This window comes from Mercurialis annua, linkage group LG3 (genome assembly GCF_937616625.2).
Source record: "Mercurialis annua linkage group LG3, ddMerAnnu1.2, whole genome shotgun sequence".
Taxonomy (NCBI): domain Eukaryota; kingdom Viridiplantae; phylum Streptophyta; class Magnoliopsida; order Malpighiales; family Euphorbiaceae; genus Mercurialis; species Mercurialis annua.
Genome location: NC_065572.1, coordinates 68,004,964 through 68,023,846, shown reverse-complemented (window position 1 = coordinate 68,023,846; position 18,883 = coordinate 68,004,964). Strand labels below are relative to the sequence as shown.

General features: G+C 33.9%; 2 protein-coding genes across 4 annotated transcripts in view; both read left to right on the top strand.

The window, feature by feature from the left end:
• Positions 1 to 6,373: 6,373 nt before the first annotated feature.
• Positions 6,374 to 8,584, top strand: LOC126671905 (dof zinc finger protein DOF5.6). The gene is made up of 2 exons (XM_050365728.2): positions 6,374 to 6,678; positions 7,357 to 8,584. The coding sequence occupies exons 1-2, from the start codon at positions 6,631 to 6,633 to the stop codon at positions 8,272 to 8,274; spliced, it is 966 nt and encodes a 321-aa protein (XP_050221685.1). The 5' UTR covers positions 6,374 to 6,630; the 3' UTR covers positions 8,275 to 8,584.
• A 6,276-nt stretch (positions 8,585 to 14,860) lies between these two features.
• LOC126671903 (serine/threonine-protein kinase ATM) overlaps positions 14,861 to 18,883 on the top strand; it is a 39,766-nt gene continuing 35,743 nt past the window's right edge. For all 3 annotated transcript variants that reach the window (XR_008790347.1, XM_050365725.1, XM_050365724.1), the window contains exons 1-12: positions 14,861 to 15,075; positions 15,175 to 15,283; positions 15,364 to 15,507; positions 15,596 to 15,757; positions 15,875 to 16,070; positions 16,200 to 16,356; positions 16,436 to 16,575; positions 16,677 to 16,764; positions 17,106 to 17,209; positions 17,467 to 17,565; positions 18,109 to 18,165; positions 18,443 to 18,512. Coding sequence is in view for 2 of the 3 variants with exons in the window: in XM_050365725.1 (XP_050221682.1) it covers positions 15,007 to 15,075; positions 15,175 to 15,283; positions 15,364 to 15,507; positions 15,596 to 15,757; positions 15,875 to 16,070; positions 16,200 to 16,356; positions 16,436 to 16,575; positions 16,677 to 16,764; positions 17,106 to 17,209; positions 17,467 to 17,565; positions 18,109 to 18,165; positions 18,443 to 18,512 (1,395 nt within the window). In the remaining variant the exon portion in view is untranslated. The remainder of the gene's footprint in view (positions 15,076 to 15,174; positions 15,284 to 15,363; positions 15,508 to 15,595; positions 15,758 to 15,874; positions 16,071 to 16,199; positions 16,357 to 16,435; positions 16,576 to 16,676; positions 16,765 to 17,105; positions 17,210 to 17,466; positions 17,566 to 18,108; positions 18,166 to 18,442; positions 18,513 to 18,883) is intronic.

Genomic DNA, 18,883 nt, shown 5'->3' with positions numbered 1-18,883 from the left:
ATTCCAATGATCACGGTTGGGATTATGAGTATATCTACTCAATCTGCACACAGCATAAGCTATGTCAGGTCGAGAGAAATTCATTAGATGCATCAGACTCCCAATAACCTGAGCGTACTCAGTTTGAGCTACAGGATCTCCTCTATTTTTCATTAATTGAGTGTTAGCATCATAAGGAGTACTCACAGGTGTGACATCAAAATGTCCAAACTTCTTAAGAAGTTTCTCAACATAATGTTCTTGTGATAGTATAATACTATCACCACTCCTTATGATTTTAACACCCAAAATCACATTTGCTTCACCCATATCTTTCATATCAAATTGAGAAGCAAGAAACGACTTTGTCTCATGTATTATACCAAGGCATGTACCAAAGATAAGCATATCATCCACATACAAACAAATGATGACAGACTCACTTTCAATCACTTTAGTATAAACACATTTATCAACATCAGTAGAGGAAAACCCATCACTAATCAAAACTTGGTCAAATTTCTCATGCCATTGTTTAGGAGCTTGTTTCAAACCATATAATGATTTCAATAGTTTACAAACTTTGTTCTTTTGTTTTGAAACAACACAACCCTCGGGTTGAGTCATATAAATTTCTTCTTCTAGTTCACCATTTAAAAATGCAGTTTTAACATCCATTTGATGAATAAAAAGTTTATGAATCGAAGCTAAGGCAATTAAAACTCTAATTGAAGCAATTCTAGTTACAGGGGCAAAAGTGTCAAAATAATCAATATTTGGTTTTTGAGAAAATCCTTTTGCAACCAATCTAGCCTTATATTTTTCAATTGAACCATCAGGATTCATTTTTCTTTTGAAAATCCATTTACAGCCAATGGGTTTTGCGCCAGGAGGCAATTCAACTAAAACCCAAGTATTATTTTGATTAATTGAATCAATTTCAGTTTTAATAGCTTCTTTCCAGAAAACAGACTCAGAAGAAGAAACAGCTTCATTAAAATTTAAAGGTTCGTCATCAACCAAATACGTATAAAAATCATTTCCAAAAGAATTTTCAATTCTTTGTCTTTTGCTCCGTCTCAACTCCTCAGTAGAGTTCACTGTTATATTTTCAGTTTCATTTTCATTAACAGTGGGCATATGAGAAATTGACTCAGTTTTTAGTGGATACACATTCTCAAAAAATTCAGCATTTTTAGTTTCAACAATTGTATTGCAATCAAGTACATCACTTTTCAATACAAGGAACCTATAAGCAGCACTATGTTCAGCATATCCAATAAACAAGCAATCAGAGGTTTTAGAACCTATTTTCCTTTTCTTAGGGTCAGGTAACATTACTTTAGCTAGACACCCCCACACTTTTAAATATTTCAGGTTAGGTCTATAACCTTTCCATAATTCATAAGGTGTTTTTCCAGTTTTCTTATAAGGTATTCTATTCTGTAAATGACAGGCAGACAATATAGCTTCACCCCATAAGTTATCACTAGCAGAAGAACTAACTAGAAGTGCATTCATCATTTCTTTTAAGGTTCTATTTTTTCTTTCTGCTACGCCATTAGATTCAGGTGAATATGGAGGAGTTATTTCATGTATTATTCCTTCTTTTTCACAATATTCATTAAATGCTATATATTCGCCACCTCTATCTGATCTAATTCTTTTAATCTTTCTATTAAGTTGGTTTTCTACTTCAGCCTTATAAATTAAGAACATATCAAATGCTTCATCTTTATTTCTTAATAAATAAACTCTAGCATATCTAGAACAATCATCTATAAATGTCACATAATATTTTTTACCACCTCTAGTCATGGTTTGTTTTAGGTCTCCTAAATCTGTATGAATTAAACTAAGTAATTCAGATTCTCTAACTACAAAATGGCACGTTTTCTTAGTCGATTTAGTTTCAGCACATATTTGACATTTATCTATGTTCGTTTTATTTAGTCCAGTTATTATACCAAGTGTTTGCATTTTCTTAATATAGCTAGCATTCACATGTCCTAATCTAGCATGCCATAAATCAATAGAGTCAATCAAGTAAGCAGAAGTGGATGCATTTTTCATTATTTCAGCAACATTCAATACAAACAGACCCTGATTACAATAACCCCTGCCTATAAAGACATTATTTTTTGTCATTACAATCTGATCTGATTCAAATGACACCTTAACTCCACCCTTACCCATTAGTGCAACAGACAACAAATTAGCCCTAATATTTGGTACATGAAGTACTTCATTCAGAGCCAGTGTCTTTCCTGATGTGAGCTTGAGAAGAACCTTTCCTTTTCCAAGAACAGGAGCTGTTCGGGAATCACCAAGGAACACACATTCTTCTCCATCCCCTACTGGTGTGTAGGAGGTAAAAGCATCTCTGCTTGCACAGATATGTCTGGTAGCACCAGAGTCTACCACCCAGTTTCTCGCATCAGCAACCAGGTTCACTTCAGAAATGACAGCAGCAATAATATCATCTCCTTCGACCAAATTCGCATTTGGCTTAGGAGGATTGCCATTTCTGAGTCTCTTTCTGCATTGAGCTGCAAAGTGACCTGGTTTTCCACACACAAAACAAGTACTCTTTCTCTTGAAAGCAGTGGAGTTAGCTATCTTGGGTTTGTAATCAGTATTAACAACTACAGGGGGTTTTTGATCATACCTCTTGAAGTTCCCCTTGCTTTGCACCATATTCGCCCTTGCATTCAGCGCCTTATTTCGGGCAGCCTTGATTTCCTTTCGGTTCGTTTCCTCAATTATTATGTGTGTGATCAGTTCCTGCAATGTCAATTGTTTATGTTTGTGTTTAAGATTCTGTTTGTAGTCATTCCATGATTGAGGCAGTTTCTCAATCAGGATTCCAGCAACAAATTCCTCCGGCAGTGTGATTGATTCGCCCTTAAGATCTTCGAGCAGTTTGTGGTACTCGTTAATCTGAGCGATCATGTCCTTGTCCTCAGCCATCTCCCATTTGTAAAATTTACCAATCACGAACTTCTGTTTTCCAGCATCCTCGGCAGTGTACTTACTGATCATCGAATCCCATATCTGTTTTGCTTCCTTGTACGCACAATAAACGTCAAAAAGTTCATTAGATAAAGTACTAATTATTGTGTGTCGGCAAACCTTATTGGCATAAAGCCATGTTTCGGATTCCTTGACAGCAGCTGGAAGAGGCTTCGGATCAGTAAGGGCAGAAGCCACACCGTGCATATCAAGAACAGTAAAGATTCGTTCCTGCCAGCGCCTGAAGTTTTCACCATCAAAGACTTGAATCTTTGAGATGTCTGGGAACGGCTTCGCATAAGGAACAGCAGTTAGCATAGACGGCGTAGCAACGCCTGCGGCAACAGCCACAGTAGGTGGAGCATCGTTTTTGTCACCATCAGCACCCTCAGTAGTTGACATAGTTAAATATACTTTTAGATTGTTAGCTAAAACAGCGAATTAACAAAGAAACAGTAGCTCGAGGCGTGAGAATTTTTCACTGGCCTAAAAGTATATTTCGCCGTTAAGCTTATACCCCAGGATACATCGAGTTCTTCAACTTATATGAAGTTGGAACAGAAGTAGCAGTGAACAAAATATTTGATACGATTTTCGTATCCCACTAATCCAGCCATGATCTGATTTGTATTTTAAATTTGTAATTAGCAAGTAAAATGAATGTAGACATAAAAGAGGTTAAGTTAAATAAAACCGAAAATGTTAGTGGAGGTTCCTTAATCAAAACGTGGTTAATTAAATGAAAACGTTTTAATTAAACTCAGATAATAAAACTCAGTCAAAGTTTGTTCCGGATTTTTAGGCTTCAACCAAAATAATTTTACATATGCTAAAATAGGCCCTTCTCATATAAGGCTTTTATTATTATTAAATAAATAATAAAACCGGGTTGCAAAAAGTTTAGTCAAGCCTCGGACAAGCCCACTTAACTTTCATCCCGAACCCCAACCCACAAGCCTACTCCGAAGAGGGGGGGGGGGGGGGGGGGGGCGCGAGCCCATTGCTTCCCCTTCAACACAATTATTAGCCTATAATGCCTTAACCATTATAAACACAAAAGAAAGGCTCTACACTTCCCATGTGGGATTTGTGTAGTTTTGAAATAACACAAAAAGCCAAAATAAGAATAAGACAAGTTAAAACAATTTTTACAACAGTTTAATCAATTGAAAATTATACAGTTTTAATCAAAATTATGTAATTTTATCTACACACAAGTCAATTCGCGAGTTTTAATCGAGCTCATATTCAAACCAGCTCACGAGCTCGTAATCAATTCTATAGACAAGTTCGTTCGGGATACCATTATTGGGCTTGCTTGCAATTTAATATATTAGCCATTCGTGAACGTAAATGAACCGAATATCACTAAGATCAAACTTAATTAATATAAATAGATGAGCATAATTTTTGCTCTCAAAAAATTAATAGATGAATATACTCAAAATTAAAATTTCTTTCATTTAGATTAACGAATGAGCTTGGTTCGAGCTTTTATCAACTCGAACTCCAACTCGCTCATGAGCGCGTCGCTATGTTTACGATCCTAGAAATGACAACTCAGATTTTAGTTTTGGCTCTTGACATTTTGAATCTGAAAACTATGACCGGGAAATTTTCTCATTGGAATATATTTAAATAAACTTTGTGCAATATTCTGATGATGTAGCTATGATTCTGATTGCCTTCTTAAAGTTAGGAACGATCATCTCCATCCAAAAGAAAAAAAAAAGAATGATAATCGATGGTCATGCTTTTAAGCTATTTATGTTCCAGAGTATCACGATGTTGATTAGAATGTTTAGATTGGGCGGGACAACTAATATTAGCCAGGAAGGAGGTTATTTAAATGTATAATTTACTTATGTGTATTGATTTTCTTTATGGATATGTCTATTGATTAGTTTAAAGTATTGGTAAGAAATTCTTATACGAGTGAAGTTCTTTCATCTAGTAGAATTTATATGACAAAGATACATAAAAAATTTATTTTGGTAAACAAACTCTTATAGAAGATATAGTATATTACTATGTATAATAGAATGTAATATCTAATATGAATAGTAGTAAATATATAAAATGTATTGATTAAGTATCAAATATTTACCAATGAACAATATATTTTTCGAATAGTATAAGCGATGTACAACAAACTGTTAGGTCGTGAGTCCAAATTTTCTCACAAACACTCTCTCTTTCCAATTATAAAAAAAGTATAATATATTTTATAAATCAAATAGTAAAAGCGTTAGATAGTAATTTATTAGATTGTGAGTTCGATTACTCACACAAGCTCTTCCTCCCAGTGATAAAAAAAAATACATTATATACACATAGCTATCCAATAAATTAAAAATAAAGTGAATATTAGGTAAAAAAACAAATTGAAATAATTCTGTACACATTTAAAATATAAATTAATATTAAATTGAAATTATATGCAAAAGCTTTATACAAAATGCAACGAAAATGTATATATCAAAGTATTTTACATTTTTCCTTCCATCTTATTTTAAAAAAAAAATTATAATAAGAAAAAAACATTAATTGTATTGGATCAAAATTTATGCCCTTAAATTGCAATTTCATTTATTTTTTATTTACGCAATATGACGACAAGTTGAACGCAAATACGAATAATATAGTTATTTGTTTATATAAATACTACCAAATCACATGTTAAAATTTTATGGCTTCATATTAATTGATGCTAATTTATTTTTTAAACAATTGAAAAACTATATTTTTCTTTGATGTAAAAATTAATGATTTATGATTATAAAATGAAAGGGTGTTAAAAGAGAGTTTTATTCCATTGTGATCAAAATATGTCGATTAACTAACACTTGGCACATAGTAAGATAGAACTGTTATAAACGTGGCATGATAAATGATTTTAGAGCAATTTTTATTTACAGAAAAAATGAAAATCGGTGATAGGTACGAGCCAAAGTAAAGAAAAGCACGTGAGCGGCGAATGGGAGAGAGGAGAAGGAATCGATCCTTTGCTTGTAAGAAGAGAGAGCGAGTGGGTCCCAATCGAAAGGCCCCGCAAGTGGAGTGCTCTTTCGATATGCTTTCTTTATCGAAAACCCCGTCGTTTCAATCTGTCCCTCTCACTAGAGTGACGACTAAGCCGCGATCTCTGACGTCGTAACTCCCATTTCTCACACATCCAACGGTTGTAATCCCCCAACATAACCCCCATCGTCACCTCTCCACCGTTGATTCTTTTTATCAGGTAGAAGTCTAAGCTAAGGTGGTCAGTGGGCCCGTTGTCACAACACTAGAGAGACAAATAGGGGCCCACTTATGTTTTAAGCCCACCGACTGTTTGTGGATCGTAGCTAGAGGCAGACCGACCCCTCTGAGACAGTAAGAATACTGTAGTAGAAGTAGAAGTAGCAGAACTGACCTTTTTCATGCCTTCTTATTCACAGCCCACTTCACTCCATTTTCCTACATGACAAACTCATTCTCTCATTATTCATCTCTCACTTCTCTCTCTCTCTATTTATCTTCAATTCTTGTCTTGCATGGCTAATTAGTGAACTTATTTACCCTAAAAACAGCTCTTGCTTTGTGTTTCTGTGTTGTGTTGTGTTTTATTTCTTCTTCTGTAGCTCAGTTTTGGTTTCAATGGGTCTTACTTCACTTCAAGTTTGCTTGGATTCTGATTGGCTTCAGGTATGCTTTGTTCATAATTATATAATCTTCATCTTTTTTAAGTATTGGTGTCGTCTTTATAGTTGCTGAATGAATATTTCTATGTCTAAAAGCTTGGAGTGACATTCATTGATATGCTCTTGGTTCTGTGTTCTTGAGTACTGTTCTAATTCTTTTATATGTGATTAAACTGAGAGTCCATGAAAATTATTAACACAAATTTTTGATTTAATCTAACGTTTTTGGAATCCCAAATGTCTCGAAAATTCGACGTTTTAAATACGAAACTTCATTTTTAACATAAAAAGCAAACGTATCAATGTTCAAAGTGTCTTTTTTTGTATCGTATCCGGGCCATGGAGATGAAAATGAACAAAATCTTCTTGTTTAATTTTTTTATGCAGAAATATGGCATGAACTATGATGTGGTTGATGATTACATATCTTTTAGTTTCATAATACATTTTTGAAAGCTTCTTGTCCTTGTCTTTATGCGTCTGGAAAATTTAGCATTTCAATAATTGAGGCAGTTTAGGTAACGGATGTGTGAAAGAACGAGCAAAGAATGTTTTTCATGATTTGCATTATTGATATCTTCAAAAACGACAAACAATTTTTATATAATTATCTTCTTTTTCTCTAAAACCCATGCATTATTGAACTCTATGCTGACATTATGTTCTTGTTCCTTTGTGTCAGGGAACGATTCACGAGGAGACTGGAATGGATTGTTCTTCACCATCAGAAGATATGCTCACATGCTCAAGGCCATTAATAGAGAGAAGACTCCGGCCACCGCAAGACCAAGCTCTTAAGTGTCCGAGGTGTGACTCAACACACACCAAGTTTTGCTACTACAACAACTACAGTCTCTCTCAGCCGAGGTACTTCTGCAAAACTTGCAGAAGGTACTGGACTAAAGGCGGAACTTTAAGGAACATTCCTGTAGGTGGTGGCTGTCGAAAGAACAAAAAAGTTGCTAAAAAATCTAATGATAATCTTAACCATAATCAACCTATTAACCACAATATTATTGGTTCTTCATCGTCTTCTCATCATCATAATATGAACCCTACTGATCTTCACCTTTCATTTCCTGATCATCATAACCTACAATTTTCACACCTTGGTAACTTGCTTAACACTCAAGGTACACTTTCAAATCCCACTTTCTTGGACAGTAAGTATAACATTGGTGAACTAGTTAACGTTGGATCATCATCGTCGAACTCCAGGAGTTATGATTTTATGGGGAATAGTGACGTGGACATGACTCATCATGGGCTCGGTGATAATCAGATCAGTCATCATCATGGATTAGGACCAAATTATCATGGTCTTAACTGCTCTCCATTTGGAATGTCCATTGATGGAAATAATAATGGAAATGGTTTCATGGAAACTTACCAAAGGTTTATGCTACCATATGATCATCATCATGACCAAACCACACTTGATGTTAAACCTAACCCGAAGCTCTTATCTCTCGAATGGCAAGATCAAACTCAAGGATGTTCTCATGATGGTACTGGTAAAGAAACATTTGGGTACTTAGGATCATCATGGAGTGGCATGATCAACGGCTATGGATCCTCAGCAACCAATCCTTTGGTGTAATTATAATGGGAAGTTTTTTTTTGTGTTCCTTTCTATTATAAGGTGGTCATTATAGAACTATATTGACGCGTTAAAGCAGCAGCTAGCATCTGAAGGAAGACTGGGTCACTACTGTGTGAAATGAGAAGTTTAAAGAGTCCAAAAATGACTGCCATTAGTGTATGTTATTTGATTTTATGTTTCTTATCTTGTTTTTATCTTTTCATTTCTTCCTTTCCTAATTTGGTGTCTTTTATATAAGACATTTTAAAGATGTAGGGGTTTATTAATTATATCGAGGGAGATATGGTAATGCTTTTTCTTAGGTTAAGCAAGGTTATTTATGCTATAAGAGTAACTACATTTTCTGTTGAAAATATTTTTGTGTGGATCAGTTTGTTAGGTAACATTAATATTAATCATATTAATATTTAGTATTCTCATAAATTAAATATTTATTTATAAGTGTTGCTAATATATAATACTCCTAAAATTTAGTTTAACAAATTGATGGAGCTGAGCTTCTCATGCCAAACCAGCAAAATAATAGTCAGACTAGTTAATCGGATGGTTGATGAGCACTCTGATGAAAGTCGGTATATGATAAAAGACAATAGCTTGAGAGATTTGTGTAACAATAAACAATCGAATAGAAAAATCTAGTAGAGTTACTTTTTAGAAAATCTGAGTCCTTGGAGGATTTTATTTTGTATTTTGAGATAATCAAAGAATATTTATAATTAGGACATGAGTTCTATTAGAACATGAAATCTTGATCCATGCAGTGTAAAGGTTATTCGAATAAGCTGATCTTTTAGAGTATGAAGGACGGATCCTTAAGAATTCGACATCGAAGGGCAAACTGTTAGGAATTCCATCTTTTAGTCGAGCCTGATCATTAGAAGTCTAAATATTGGGGTCCAGACTTAAAAATCCAATGTCCATCATAAAGAATAAAAAATTAATTTAATATTCAATTTAATAATACTCTGTCTCGTTTTATTTGTCACTCTTTACACTTTTTAATGTCACAAGAAAATGCCTCCTTAGTCATAAACACGTATTCTTTTTTTTTATCCTTAATATTAATGAGTGTGTTTAAAAATTAATGATGCATTTGTCATATCATATTCCCATGATAAAATTAAAGGGCACAACAAAAATATACCTATAATATCTAATGTTACTTAATTGGCTTAATCATTCAAAAATATTCCACTTTCTTCACTGATTATAGTCTTATTTTTTAAAACCTTCAATTTTGACCTATTTTCCACTATTCAATTTTAATAATAGTTATCTATCTAAATTATAGTGAAAAGAGGTTTAAATATACCCTTCAGAATGTTTAATGTTTGGAATTTTTATGATAAGAACAATATAAAAGGTCTATTTTGGATTGTTTTATTCCAATTAAAAAAAATTGAAAATATGTTAAAACTGAAAATTTCAAAAAAAATAAAACTATAAATGGAAATAGTGGAAAATATGGACTACTTTTAAATATGTATGAAAATAAAAGGAATTGATAAATACAATAGGACGGGAATAGTATTAAATATATTGGTACATGACAGAACTGGTTCAAATAAAATTAATGCGTTAATGGGAGCATATGATGAGACAATCAGAATTGAAGTTTCGAGTGAGAAAAGCAGAAAATGTGGTTGAGTTCTGTGTCATTTGCATTAGCATGTGGCCCCATTTTGTACTTTGGTTTTTCTGCTCAGTATTTGATTTAGAAATCATCGTCTTCCCTTCTTTATTTCTTGCTTTCCTCATCGGAAGCTTTTTGGGTTCGACTGTTGACCAAGATCAACGCATCAAGTAACAAAAGGAAGAATAGTTTATATATGTAAGGTGAGATTGAAGATAAAAATGAAGGTGTGTTTTCTTTTTGTCTAAAGTATCAACGGGATGACGCGTGGAAAACATTTAATAAAATTTGTGAATCACGTTTCTACTGATTTATTTTTAATTACTCATTATTATTCTAATTTTATTATTTAATAATAAAATTAATTTCGAAAATACTCTAATTTATCTAATTTCAGAAAAATTAACGCATTGCTGATACAATGCTAACGTGTCATCTTTGGATTAATAACTGTTGACATAAAATGGATTTTAAGATGGTGGGCTGCTGATTAGAATGAAGCATAGCGGGCTGAATTAGGAGTGGATCCATAATAGCCATTTTTTATTATTGCTCTTTTATTAGCTGAGTTAAAGACTTTCAGTTTTATTAGGTTAGAATTTAGTTAAGTCATTGAGTCTTAGTTGTTTTCTTTTCCTATTATTAGGGGATTTGTCTCTACAAAGTAATTTTTTTTTGCAAATTAATAAACTCTACATAAATCAATTAATAAAAATACAACTTTAAAGTCCTGGCTTTTGTATCCCCAATCTCCGCGGTTGGTTAACTTAGGAGTAGATGGACATCAATCCCGCTTAGTTTTCTTAACCTCCGGATTGAAACTGTTAGATTTAGTTTAACTAATTACTTTTGTTCCGTTTGCGGAACACGTTTGCACACCAGGTTCCCTCGCGGAACAGGTTTGTCTCGCGACATACGTTCACCTCGCGGAACATGTTTGTTTGTAAGACTGGTTTGCAAACATCGGAGAAGATCAGCTCATCGAGCCATTTAGCCGATCGGCGAATCATGACAAGTTTGTAAGACCTGTTTTGCAAGATTTAATCGACTTGACCTATTAAACATCAAACCGAAATAGATCCCATTATAAATTCAAAGATTCGAGTGACAGACTATTTCCACGCGAACAGTAACATATAATATGTAAATTGTTGTTTTATACTGCTGTGAATTATAGTGTTATGTACTTTTGTAAAGATATATTCCATCAGTTCCAAATTGATAGCACTATTTTAAATTTCTTTGTCTCAAATTATAGGCAGACATTTATTGCTTAAATGATGAAATGATATGGAGACCCTTATTAATTATACAATATTATATTAAAAAGAGAGCAAACATGTAATATCCCAAATATTTTAGAATAATTAAGTCGTGCCACATGTCGTGAATTCCGATAAATTAAATTAAGAAGGATTTAATTTAATTATATCGGGAATAAAGAATAATAATTATTGCGTGGATTAGCGGGATTAAAAGAAAAGGGTTAGAAAATTAATATAAAATAAATTATAAATCCCGAGATAAGAATTATTTCGCCAAGGTCCGTGAAATATTTTATAATATTTGTGATAAAAGTTTCGGGTCAATCGGAGACCTTTTAAAATTTGGACGCGGATGCGTTTAGGACTAAATTATAAATTTTGAAAAGTTTAAGGGCTAAAGTATAAATTAGCCAATTGAGCCTCGGGAATGGAAATTAGGGATTATTGACGGAAAATAATAATTTTAGAGTCATATTATTTATTTGGATATAAATAATACATGCGTAATTGAATTAAAGTAAATAATTAATCCTTAAGTTAAAATAGAAAGTTTAATAGAGAATTGGTTTAAGTTAAAGAGTTCAAGGATTAAAAGTGACATTTAACCATATATATATAAGAAGCTGATCATTCAAAGGAATGATCCAGAACACCAAAATTCATTTCTCAGCTTCATTCCATTTCTTTCGATGAACATCGCCGTTCCGCCGCTCGATCTCCGTTTCTCGTCCGTTTCCGACGTTCTATAGCTCGAATTGATCGTATTCCAGAGGTGAATCACGGTAAACTTGACGTTTTCTCGTTTAAACGAATATATTTTCAGTTATATCAATTCAAAGTTTTAGGCCACGAAACGATTATATCGTTTTAATCGATATTAGAATTGAATTATAGTGTTTTGAATATAGAATAAGCGTTTTGGATGAGTTTGGAGCGTTTTTACGCTAATAGCACGTCGGAACGCCCGGAAAACGATTCCGGGTGCACGATCGTGCACACGAGGTGCACGATCGTGCACCTATGTGTGGTGCACGAACGTGCACCAGCAGGACGTGCACGATCGTGCACCCCAATGCACGGACGTGCACCCGGACTTTGATACCTCAGTGATTCCGTTTTGATACTCCATTTATATTCGCGTATCGAGACTTAAAAATCAATAGATTATCGATTAATTTAAGACGTTAACCTAACAAGGTTAAAAAGGGAATTGATTTAGAAATGATGTTCGATCTGTAAACGAGTTAGATACCGTTTATCAGAATATACATGAGAAGCACGACGATTAATAAAAGTAGTGTGTCGTGTCTCGAGTCTAGAGTCAATCTTAGAATAGGGTTTTGATGTAAGTCAATTATTTTTTTAAAATAGTTTTAGATCCGGCGAGGCAAGAAGCCGCTGGACCAGGAGCTCGGGAATTTAGACGTTTCTGAGCGCCAGAGTATTTTTGGAATAAGCGGTCACAGTGAGTTTATACGATTTGCTTTTAAAGTATTTATTTCAGCAAATATTTTATATTATTTTATGTTTGTTTTGCATGATTGCGATGCGAATTCTTTTGATGAATTGCATATGCTTGATTTGAAATCAGTATTGATCCGATGGAACGTGCTACCTATTGGGCGACAATAGGACTGTGTGATCACCAGTTATGATGTGACTCATCTGGGAGCTGATGATGATTATGAAATTTACGATTGGGTTTATGATTTTGATACGAGTGAGCACTCGGCTACGGTGTAGTCTGGAGTCCCCGTATCTAGTGGTTGGGCCACCAGTGAGTTGGACTCGCAATTTGATATTAATGATTGAGTTATTCGATTGATTATTAGTATATTTGAGGATTAAGGTTTCAATCGGATCTTCTACTTGGCTGCACGAGGTTTGAATGTTATTGCGTTGTTTTACGCTTTATGTTTTATATGGATACTTATTAGTAAATGTATAAACTCACTCAGTATATTCCCATATACTGACCCCTCACAGTCTTTCTTTCAGGTAAAAACATTTTAAAGAACGGACTTCCTTTCCTTGTTCCGGAAGTCCACATTGGTGAAAGAGTGTGTCAGGGACGTTTTCTTCGTAGAGCTGCAGTAGTCGGTAGATGTCTGTATAAGATATAAGATTTATATTCAAACGGTTTATTTATATGGGCAACTCTTATTTGATATAAAATATATATATTATTTATTTATAAAGATCATATTTTAACCGTTTGATTTCTTTAACCAATTGCCATAAAGTGGAATTGGTCACGATTATGATTAGAGACAGGGTAGAGCTGGACAAGAGGTGTCGCTCGGTAAGACCCTAGTCTATAATAATGGGTCGCAATGGTTTTCGAAAAGTAATTTAAATATGTTGATACGTATAATGAAAATGTCTAAAAGGATTTTCAGAAAACATTTTATATAGAATAATATATTTAATTCGCGAAGAATTTATAGTGGTTTTAGGCTTGCTACGGGTTCCGGAGCTACCACTCCCGTTCCCTAGCGCCGGTCTCGGCTCAATAAATTGGGTCGTGACAAAACACCACTAAAAGATAAAGTCGACACTATTTTAAACAAATACAAATGTGTGTATTTTTATAAAATTTCTCATTTTATATAAATTTACTAAATTCTTTAATACTTATGTTTGTCCTAATCAGATATTTAAGTTTTCACCCATAATCGGATTAGATCATATACTAATTATGATTCCGCTCAGCCCCTTGTCTCTGTGTTTTCACATCGAGAATTCTTTGCAGATGAAGAGATGTCAAAGGGGCTTCTGGGTTCAGGGAAAGGATCTCCTGAATATTGGGTAGTTGTCGTTAAACCTGGTAGAATACTTTATGAAATGCGTTTAACAGGTTGGTCCGATATGTTTTTACATCACTGATTTAATATATGCATTAATACAATTTACATTTATTTTAATTATCTAAAACAAAAAATATTATTATCCTTAATTTAGTTTTTATTATTAATAATTTCAAATAAACAATATAAAAAATATAAAAATAAAATAAAAATAGTGACTAAAATAAATATTAAAAATCAATGATAGCTTTTTTAATTTTTTTTTACGGTATTTCAACTACTTTCTCACTTCAACTTGAAAAACCTGCTATAGTAGGTAAGAAAGACTCGTTCGACATAAATAAACTCGTTTGAATATTTAAATGAATAAAAAATAAGTTTATGTACCAAAATAGATTTTGTTTGAAAGTCTGAACACCATTGATGCAATTTTTCCTAATAAATAATGAAATTTAAATAGTTTTTTAAAAGCTTATCTCCTTAAAATCCCTCACCTTTTACCCCTAATTCGTTTGCACCCTCACGTTGTAAAACCACCAAATATACCCAAATTACGAACTTTCACTTTCAATTGCACTCTCAAGCATTAAGTTGACCTCTTTTCGCTTGAAAAATGTTCAATTCAATACTTTAAATTTTAGCATATATTTTAAAATAGGACTTAATATTTTATTTAAATAAAAGTAAACCTATTTTTTCAAGTGAAAAGAGATCAATTTAATGCTTGAGGGTGCAATTGAAAGTGAAAGGTCGTAATTTGGGTATATTTGGTGGTTTTGCAATGTGAGGGTGCAAACGAATTGGGGGTAAAAGGTGAGGGGTTTTTAAGGGGGTAAGCGTTTTTTAAATAATACTAAAAAATAAAAATAAATGTTGAATGTTACTTATGTCTTTCCTTTTCCCTTTTCTTCTTGTTTTTCTGCTACTAAACCCTCACTCTCACTTAATTTTCCCGCCATTTATTTCTTTGTTTAGCAGTATCACACACTGCAGGAACCTAAGCATCCTATAATCGCCGCCGGCGATGGTCTCGTCTAGAGACGTTCAAGATATCGTCTCTAAACTCTCCTCCGATAAAGCCAAAACTCGCGAAGTAAGATATTTTATTCTTCTCGTTTTTAAGCAAAACTGAAGAAGAAATTGAATAGTAATTTGAAATGTTAACTTTCGTTTTTTGTTTATGCAATTTCAGGATGGTATAAAATTGTTGAACACGTGGTTAGAAGGTGAAAGATCAATAAAATTCTGCAAGTACCTCGCGCAGAGGACGAGTAGCGTTAAGCTTAATGAAATTCCTCACTGTATGTATTTCATATTTTGTATTATGCAGCATCATTGTACGATTATATGATTGAAATATCGTTTAATTGTTTTTGTGTAGCGGAAACTTGGGCATTTCTTATTACATTGCTTATTCAATGTGTGTCATTGGAGATATCAGCAAGCAAACGGCGATTACCTAAGGCGACTTTTGCTAAAACTTTGCGAATTGTTATTCAACGAGCGGAGGATTCCAAGTTAGCAGGTTAGTTTGTATACTCAATTGCAAATGCTGTATTTTAGCTTTGATGATAACTACATGCCTTGTTATATCCGGCTATTTTTCACTGCAGGTAACATGTTTCCACTGTTACCGGTAGCTAAAACACTCTTTAATCACATATTGGATGTCATAAGCAATGTTCCGAGCTATCAGTCAGAGTATGGGGTGATACTCCGTCATCTGTTGGCAGCTAGATACTATTGTTTTCACCTGAGGAATCGCGTTTACTGCAGTGAGTTTTGTTTTATTGATTTTATTCTCATTGTTTTGGTCCTTTATATGTTAATCTGATGGTTAAATGACATCGTTGCTGGAAAAAAATTGTCTAATTTATTCCTCTTTGGCAAAGGCTTAATGCATCTGTATATAGAGAAGGTGGAAAACAGTTTGGCGGAGAAAAATGATAATCAAGGTAATCTGAAGGAGGAGGCTTTTCGTTGTGTCTTGACACTCCATTCTCTTCTTGAAAATCCCCCTGGAGATTTTCCCGGGGAACTTAGGCAAGACATTGTTAAGGGGCTTGTTCAGATTTTCGCCTTCGTAAGGTACATCAGCAACCAACCAGCTTGATTTTTTTTTGTTTCTGGTTCATTTTGGCTTTGTATGTATGCATTTGTTCCTATCTTTTTCAATCATGATTACATAAGCTGGCTACCTTGTTGTAATGTGTTCAGGGAGGAGGGGAAGTTTTCACGTAAACTTATTGAATGTGTTAATACATACTTATTAAAAGATGGTCCAAATTTGGGTTGCCAGTCCTTGGAGATCCACAGTGCTGTGAGGCATTTTGTGTTCCGTTGCTGGCTTTCAACCCATGATCGGGGACTGAAGGTTATTAATCATTCATGTTGATACTATCTCGTTTAATGTTTGAATCTGTTATGCGCTTTAAACATACTTGACCTTGCAGGATGCACTTATCCTTTATGCAAGGCTGCAGCTAAATCTAAATAGACGTGCAGGTGAAGACGGTTCTATGGTCGATCAATTTTTAGATTTAGTATGCAAAGATTTAGATCAAGGCAGCTTATCCAGCATAAGCGTGGCTTGGTTAGTATCTTGATATTTCTATGTTTAAGGTTTTTTCATTGGTTTGATACTTGAAGTTCATTGGTGTGATTATAATCAATTCTATTGCAACATCGTTTCAGGATGGATGCAAACAAAGATGATAAGTTTGGAACTTTGAGTGGGTCACAACGCAGTCTGGTGGAGCTTGCTGCACTGGTGTTTTATCAGGTAAATTTTTCCTTCTTGAAATATTTACTTGTTTCAAATATAATGATGCATGCAGGACTCAGTTTTAGTGTGAAAATATATGCTAGGGATGTTATGATGATGCATCTATTCAGGATGCTACACGATTTGATAATGCCTGATTGAATTATGGTTGCTGTGTGGTTGTTTTCTTGATTTTCAAAAGTATGATTTTCAGTCACATGTTTAATTTTCATAAATAAATAGATTTTGCAATTCAAACTTTTTGTAGGGTTTTGAATGATGATTTCAAAAATTTATTGCTCTAACTTTTGTCTAGGATTCATGTATACTTTGCTTAACATGGTATAAGACTCTTGTAGGCGTGTGTTAGCACACCTAAAGCACAATCTTCTGAAAAGCGGATTAAAAGGGAAGACATTAATGTTCTTTTGAAGGAGGCGCTTAAGAAGGGAAAGTGGTTATGGTAAGTCTGTTCCTGCAAGCATCGTTTAACTCATCTATAAGTGGCGAGCCAAAATGGGAAGTTGGAATCTACTATATGTGGGTTATTTAAAAAGGACAACCGAATTCCAGTGCCTCTTGTCTTAGGCTATATTTGGCAGGAAGAAAAAGTAAATAGTGTATATCTATTTTGCATGATCATTTTAGCACGTCAGTGCTATATGTTTCTTGTCTGCCAGCATGTAAATTTATTGACCTTTTATGGTCCTTTTACTTCAGGAATGCTGCCTTTTGTTACCTCATTCGTAATTACTATTGTCGCTTGAACAAAGACCTTGTCATATACTGGTTTGGTGGAATTTCGACAAGCCTTGAGAGGTAACTATGCATGCTTCATTGGCAACACTGGTGATCATGTCTTATATCTGTTATGATTTGACTGTTTTAATATCCTTGAGATTTTTCACTTTCGTGCATGTATATATTGTGCATTGTCCTTGTAACAGCTATATAACATTAACATTGTATCAGGCAACATTCTTCTTTGCAATCATTTTGCTCCTATTCTTATTATTAGTTATTGGAAATTTACTTCTTTTATAGAATGATCCAGTTTTCTGAAGCTATATCTTGCATAATAACTTAGCCTACTCTATTTTCCCGTTTCCTTTACTTTCGGAATGTAAAAATATGTATTTTGATTTCGTATACAATGTGCCATCTCCATCTTCTTTACTGTGCTTATGTGACTTCTATTAATCACTGAGATGCAGATAGTAATCAGTACATTTAGCTATTTGTTTTGGCAGTAGTAGCAGCACTTCAAGTTCAGTCCTTCATGCATACTATTGATCCTATGCAAAGTTTTAAAATGCTGAAATTCTTTACTACTGTTGGATATTAATTAAGAATTTGTTGCAGGATTTTAAGTGATGCAACTGTGGGGCATGCATATGATAGTTTTCTGTGGACTTTGCGGTATGTTTCTCTTGTTTATATAGACATAACTTACTATGCGACTAAAGCGTTCCTGAGTCTATTGTATTGTGTCTCTGAAACTGTGGGAGAATGGCTGATTGTAATATTCAACAAACAAAATAGTTCATTAAGATGGCATAATATGCTAGTCATATTTGAGTCAGTATGAGTCAATGCACTTTACTTAATTTGGTGACTTATCTTTTTATTCTCAATTCCCCTTCCCCTGCCCTCTTTCTCCATAGTAACTCATTTATGAACTTTTTGGAATGTAAAGGAGTTTGGTGGAATTATCTACTGCTTTGCTACCTTCAGATTCGCGAGTGGATTTGACCATCTCAAATGCGGTAGTGGCATTCTCTTCCTTTCATTTTCTGTTTACTTTGTTATCCTGCATTTTCTGTTTCTATTTACTGTTAAACCTTTTTAACCATCAGCTTTTTCATACATTTTGCCTAGAAAGTATGACAGTAAGTATGAGATCTGCTAGATCTAGAATAGTTGTTTAACAATTACAGTTGATGCCCAGGCTTCAGTGTGACTGGAGAGTTGTACTTAGCTAGTGTTGTTAATAGTTATCTGTTCACATTGCGAGGGCCGTCTTATCTTCCACTCGTGTTCATCTTCTTATTTTTGATGAAATCTTCCTCACTTTACAGGAAAAATATATTCTTCCTTGCAACTGAGGAATCCAGTGTATAAGTTATGCATAATTGTT